This window comes from Psammomys obesus, unplaced genomic scaffold, assembly GCF_907164565.1.
Source record: "Psammomys obesus unplaced genomic scaffold, mPsaObe1.curated_primary_1811, whole genome shotgun sequence".
Lineage (NCBI taxonomy): Eukaryota > Metazoa > Chordata > Mammalia > Rodentia > Muridae > Psammomys > Psammomys obesus.
The window spans coordinates 1,019,235-1,026,360 of record NW_026592325.1 but is presented as its reverse complement, the minus strand read 5'-3'; the positions used below and the strand labels follow the sequence as shown (position 1 = coordinate 1,026,360).

The following is a 7,126-nucleotide window of genomic DNA, read 5'->3' as shown; positions in this document are numbered from 1 at the left end:
ATAACCTGAGCTGGACATGTAAAGCTTGTTACTGTTTCAAAATTCCTTTCTGTCTTTAATTTAAGACAGTCTACCAGAATTAGGAATATAGATACATAAAAGGTGAGTGTTAATTTCAAATAAGTCTTTCAGATCTGAGTCCTCAGTTTAAGGGCCTTTCTCTGGCATGCCAGAGGTGACCTGCATGGGCCACTACGCCCAGCTCCTCACTGCTTTTACGTTGTTTGTAATCAACATTGAATTTTATGCCTTTGTTCATCTTATTCACTTTTATGGTTGCTTTGTGCCACACAGCTCTAATTTCTCATTTCCAGCAGTAGTGCAAAGTCTTTTAAAATAAATGTGCTGCCTGTAACATGAACACTTCGAAGATGGTGCAAAGCTGTGTTAAAAGGCCTTGAGCGTGACACCAAATGGCTGTTCCCCGCAAGTGTAACTTTCTCTCAATCCGCAAGTTTCAAGAGTTCTGGACTGAGGAAAAGCTCTTTGCTTGGTGAATTTTACACCTTCGGGGTAAAATCCCAGTCTGAAACCCATCTTGCCTTCTCCTGTCTGGAGCTGGTGTGTGCTGCCAGGTTTGCTGGTCCCGCCCTCCTCAAAGCTCCTCTTCGGCTCAGAGCAGCAGACACCACCGAGACCGACTCCGCAATACATCTGCAGAGTCAGAGACTCTGGGACCGGGAACCACGAGTGACCCGGTTCCTACTCGGTGTCTGGCATTTCCGAGGCAGAATGAGTTCGCGGAATATCCACCCACCGCAGCCTCAAGTTCTTAGCACAGGTCTCGCTTTTGCAGCGCGCACATTCGCGCTTGCGCAGTCTTCTAACAAGTGCGCCTTCCGCGTCCAGTTGCCATAGAGACTGCAGTTTTCTCTCCCGGTTCTCTGAGGAGCCCAGAGCTTCAGTTGGGGTTAGCCGTTTGTGTTCTTTGAGGTACTGAGGTAAGTGAACCCCAATTCACTCCCGTGACCCCTTCCCCCTACCCCATCAGCCCTGATTTAGGTCCCCTCTCAGAAGATTACTCAGACTTGTAGCAAAGTTACATCTCAGGGAGCCACGCTAAGATAGTCTTGGAAGAGGCCAAAGGAGGGACTGGACTAGGGAGCTCAGGAGTATCTGAGGGGTCTGCACGGGCCCCCGGTGCTCAGCCTAGTTAAAATTTGACTCCATCCTTGTTAGAGAAGACTTCAGAGGCCTCTGGGGTAGTGGTTCAGCTTTGTCTATGGAAGACAAATGATGGTCGTTCAGAGCTGAGGAACCACAGTCTTTCCATGACTGTCTGCCTCCACCAGCTGCCTTCTCCTGAGTTCCCCTACTTTGTCACATAGAATGCCCAGATGTCGGTTTTATAGCTGTCACATTTGTTTGTTCTTTAGAGCACATGTCTGGGTTTATGTATTTGGAAGAACACTGCTTGTCTTAGGGTTTTCATTGCTGCGACAAAACACCATGATCAAAAAGCAAGTTGGGAAGGAAAGAGCTTATTTGGCTTATACTTCCATATCACTATACATCATTGAAGATGGTCAGGACAGGAACTCAAACTGGGCATGAACCTGGAGGCAGGAGCTGATGCAGAGGCCATGGAGGGCACTGCTTACAGGCTTGCTCATCATAGCTTGCTCAGCCTGATTCCCTCCCTCCCTCCCTCTCTCCCTCCTCCTCCAACTCCTTCCTTCCTTCCTTCCTTCCTTCCTTCCTTCCTTCCTTCCTTCCTTCCTTCCTTCCTTCCTTTTCTTTCTGAGACAAAGTTTCTCTGTGTAGTTCTGGCTTTCCTGGAACTCACTCTGTAGATCAGTTGGTCTCAAACTCCACAGAGTTCTGCCTGCCTCTGCCTTCTGAATGCCGGGATTAAAGGCACCACTGCCCAGCTCAGCCTGCTTTTTTATAGAACGCAGGACCACCAGCCCCGGGGTGGCACCATCCACAATAGGCTGGGACCTCCCCCATCAATTACTATATAGGAAAATGTCCTACAGCTGGATCTTATAGAGGCATTTTCTCAACTGAGGTTCTCTTTTTGTGGATAACTCTAGTTTGTGTCAAGTTGACACAAGACTAGCCAGCACACCACTCTTTGGTCCAGCAAGTCCCATGAGAACTCCATGTCTCCAAAAGATGCACAGGAGAATATTAATAGCATTATTGTGATAGCCCTCCGTGAGAATAGTCCGTGTAATCATATGCAATAGAAAAAGAGATTTTATAGTTACCTTGTGCGTCATGTAGTGGTGAGAAGAGATAAGCTGCATTATAAGCAGCCAGACCACTGTTATGATAATGTTAAATAAATGCACCAGTTGCTGAAGAGCACACTGTGTATGATTTCAAACCAGAGGAACTTATATGTAGCATTAAAGGTCAGGTTGGTGGTCACCTGTGTGGCTGGGAGTGGCAAATTGGAGGCTAAAAGAGGGTCTGGCATATTGGTAATATTGATTTTTTTTTATCTGGGAGCTAGCTACACAGATATGCTTGGCTTAGGTTATGAAAACTCATGTTTCAGTATGAGTGTCACATTTTGATGATGGTGATGATGGCAGAAACTGCTGCTTTTATTTAATGCAAAATGGTTTGTATTTGATCAGGACTTTGGAAATCTGAAATGGCCAAATTACTTCAATCTCCATCCAAGTTCCTTCCTGAGGAGTGGTATATTGCTAACAAAAGACAGTACCACAGGGCAGCTACCCAAAGGTCCCAGTCTGAACGACTGGTGTCAGAAAGCCAGAGGCTTGTGGATGAAATCGAGAAGTCCACTAGGAAGTCTCAGAGCGATGTGAACAAGAAACTCGGTAAGATGTGCTTATTATGCTTGTGACCTCCTCCTGATGAGGCTATTGGGGGCTATCTATAGTGCCATATTTTCTGTGGCAACGTACCATTCTAGAAGTATGGGAGTGGGCAGAAATGTTGATCCTGCAGGTTCTGTTTGTTTAAGAATAGTGCTATAAGACAGACACAATAACACCATCTGATTTTCAGCCATCTATCACTCATTCTCCAATTTGGTTCCCATCCATTGATAGCATGTATAGACCACACATGAGCAGGCTTTATGCTTTCATGGGTTCCCACCTTGAAAGGAGAAAAGATACAAAAGTCATTTATCAACATAGAGCCAGGTAGGTGCTGAGTGAGGAAAGCTAAGCTGGGCGTGGGGCAGGCACTGGATGTCCCTTAAGATAAACATTTTAGCTGGGTCTTTCATAAAGAACAATTCACTCTTAACAATCGCAGGCTGAGAAATAGCCTGGTGATCTAAGATAAAACAATTAACTTAAAAAGTAGATAGTAACCAGCCAAACATTTAAAAACTTTCAAATAATTTTCACTCTGTAGACTGGGCTGGCCTTGACCTCACAGTGATCCTGGTGCCTCAGCCTTCTGAGTCCTGGGATTATAAGAGAGAACTAAAGTTTCTTCTCCTACCAGAAGGGAAGAAAAAAAGAAATGAAAAGTGCCAAGTATTGGGGAGGAAGTGGAGCAGTGAGTGCCACATTAGAACCCTTGCCACTGGTGGAAGGATTGATTGGTACAACTTTAGACAGCGGTGGAGGCACCTACCAAAGCTGGGTGTGTATGACCTTTCACACTGCTGCTACACTTTTATCTATGAAACCTAGTGTCTACTTACTAAAAATCTATGCTGCAGGCTTTATCAATAATAAGGTGGGTAAATAGTACCTCCCTTATGCGTCAAAGAGGCTGGCAGATCTGCAGCTTGATACAACACCACAGAAGAATCTCACAAACTCAGGAAGATGTTGACAAACAAACAAAAAACAAGAAATGAGCACATACCATATTATTTCATTTTTATAAATTAAAGAAAAATTAATTTATACTATGAGAACTCAACAATGGTGTGTGAGAAAATGTGGATTGGAAAGAGCCAAGTGGGACCTTTCTGGATGCTCTTAATATTGTTTCCTGAGTCAGGGATTCAGTCCTTAGAAGTCTCAATCATTACACTTTGTTATATGTATAATTTTCTAAAGATACATTTTCAATAAAAAGGTAAAATAAAACTTAAAAGTTTCTGTGCTGTCCTTGGTGGTGTGTATATATCAGGCTGATATCCGTCCTTGCAGGGTTTCCATTTGTGTGTCCAACACATAAAAACTTGGGATGTGTTTGATCCATAAAACACCATCAGACTGGAGGACAGACAAAACACTTAGACCATTAGCGACACTCAACTTTCTAATCCATGGGGCACTTAGTCTTTATCCCTTTTGGCCTTTCTTAAGGACAGGAAGCCGTGGTGTGCATCTCATCTGGTCCATTTGCTTTCTTTCTGGCTGTTTTTTCCCCCTTTCTTATTGTTGACCCTTCTCTTTCCATTCATCTGGGACTCTTGACTGTTTTGCTCTTGGCTCTGTTAGCCTTTTCTTCTCTTTCCTTTCTTTCTTTTTGACAGATTTATTTTTTTATTGTTTTATTGTCTGAGTGAGTTTATGTACACCAAGTGTGTGGAAGAACCCACAGAGGCCAGAAGAGGGCGCCAGATCCCCCAGATCTTGAGTAACAAACAGTTGTGAGTTACATTTTAAGTCCTGGGAATGAACACAGGTGTAGGCTTTCCTGCTCTGACAAAAAGGTATTCTGGGACCCAGGAGCTCAGGAAGCACACAGCTCTGAGGAAATGTATCCCAGTGGAGGGCCACCCTGAGACATGGGAGCCCAGACACCACACAGCTCTGAGAGGAAGCCTCCTCAGCAGAGGCCTTGCAGCTCCTGCGGGAGGATATCCCCAGCAGAGCAGAGGAGCTCAGGAGCATCAGCCCTGATCCACTTATTTGCTTCTTCTCTTCATTGCTTCTTGGCTACCTTTGAAGAGAGAATCACACCAGATAGCAAATCTTATAAAAGAGATTTATTGAGAAATATGAACCCAGGGTGTGGAAGGATGAATCCAGAGTTGCTGTCTTTTCTCCCAGTAGAAGACAACAGGGAACTAAGCAGACACAGCCTTTACAGAGTTTATTGTGTGTGTGCTGTCGGGGGGGGGGGGGTGTTTACCTGGTCACAGCAGGAGGAGAAAGGGCCCCATGAAAGATGTTTCTGGAAGAGAAATGTCATCAGTTGATTGACAGGATACTTGTCAGAAAGATTGAGAAAGCATTAGTAATTAATACAAATAAAGTGAACAGGTTACCTTAAAATTTATTTTTATTTCATGTGTGTATATGTGTCTGTATATGTGCATGTGGAGACCAGAAGAGGACATCAGACCCTCAGAACTGGAGCTACAGGCGGTTTTGAGCCACCTAACTTGGGTTCTGGGAGCTGAAACCTGTTTCTTTGCTAGAGCACAGCACTGAGTTATCTCTGCAGCCCCTGAAGTGGTTGCTATAGTAACCTTCTTGCTATCTGTATGTTTCCTATAACTTAGATATACTTAGATATATTTCTTCTCCAAGAAATAAAGTATTTGGGCTGGAGAGATGGCTTGTGTAAGACTGCTTGCCATGCAAGCATGAGGACATGAGTTCAGACCCCCAGGACCCACATAAAAAGACAAAGCAATGTGAGGAGCAAGGAAAGGAGAACTGTTAGGGCTTGCTGCCCACCAGGTTCAGTAAGAGAGCCTGTCTCAAAGCAATAAGGCAGAGAGTAATAGAGCAGGATACTGCTCCACCTTCCTCCAGTTTCTGTGTATGCATAACACCCCCCCCCCCCCCCACACACACACAGGAGCATATACACAGCCCGGTACAACATACACAGTCATACACATGTTATGTTATTTTAGGGAGAGGAAATTGATAATTACACAATACCTCATAAATTTAGGATTCAAATGTGAAGCTACACATTCTGAATCCATTAGCTTTCATTACCGTTTGCTTTATAATCAGCCATCTTTTACTTGTACTACTTAATCAACTTGCCTTTAGTCAGGTGTGGTGGCCTATCTGATAAGCCAAGTACCTGAGAGGCTGAGGTGTGAGGACTGAAAATTCAAGGCCCAGAGCCCAGAGTTGGTGGCGCACACCTTTAATCCCAGCACTTGGGAGGCAGAGGCAGGTGGATCTCTGTGAGTTTGAGACCAGCCTAGTCTACATAGCGAGTTCCAAGACAGCCAGGGCTACACAGAGAAACCCTGTCTCAAAAACAACAAAATAATAAAATAAAATAAAAAAGGAAATTAAAATCCAGCCTGAATTATAGAGAAAGATACTACCTAAACAAACAAACAAACACACAAACAAACTTACTTCTTTGGCCTATCATAAAAATGAATATGAAGCAATGATGTGATTATAATCATATCAAAAAAGAAAGTTAAGCAAGAAGTTTATTATAATATGCTACTGGACTCAAGTGTAAATAATGTTATATATTAAAAAAATGTAAGTAAAATGTTGATATACATATATTGGGAGATGGGAGGACCAGAAGGCTGTTGTTTGAGTTGGCTAAAAGCAATCCTGGAGTGGAGGACACAGCTCAGCATTAGAGAGCCTGCCTACTGTACTCAAGGGCTTAGGTTCAATCCTTAGCCCTGAAAAAAAAATGCAAATTGTCATACTTCATCATGGCATTAAATTGATGATAAATGGATACTAATAAGAGCAAATGCCAGAAAAAAAGAGTGAAAGTGTTGAAATTGTTGCTCCAAGAGGAGGCGATGGTAGGAGAGAGTCAGACACTCACCAGACTGTGTGAGGCTGTTTGACTTTCAAAACAACACACACTTAGAGCTTTGATACAATTTAAAAGTTACAAGATTAGTGTGATAGCCCAGTAGTTCAGAGTGCATACTGCTCTTTCAGAGAGCCCAAGTTCAGTTCCTAGAACCATGCCAGGTAGTTCCTAACAACCTACAACTCCGGCTCTGGAGGGATCAGACCCCTCTGACCTCTTCGGGCACCTGAACTCAAGTGCACAGAAACACATAGACACACATGCAAACACACACTCACAAAACCACAATTAAAATATTATAATAAATCTTAAAAAAATTAAAGAGTTATCAGCCAGGTGGTGCATACCTGTAATTCTAGCACTCAGGCTGAGACAAGAGGAAAGTTTAAAGCCATCTTGGGCTACAGAGCAAGACTGCATCATAGATAGATAGATAGATAGATAGATAGATAGATAGATAGATAGATAGATA

At 43.4% G+C, this 7,126-nt stretch overlaps 1 protein-coding gene across 1 annotated transcript in view; it reads left to right on the top strand.

The window, feature by feature from the left end:
* The first annotated feature begins 882 nt into the window (after nucleotides 1–882).
* Nucleotides 883–7,126, top strand: part of Tekt1 (tektin 1) — a 17,501-nt gene continuing 11,257 nt past the window's right edge. Inside the window, exons 1-2 of the mRNA XM_055613106.1 lie at nucleotides 883–941; nucleotides 2,589–2,795. Of these exons, the coding sequence (XP_055469081.1) occupies nucleotides 2,606–2,795 (190 nt within the window). The 5' untranslated portion in view covers nucleotides 883–941; nucleotides 2,589–2,605. The remainder of the gene's footprint in view (nucleotides 942–2,588; nucleotides 2,796–7,126) is intronic.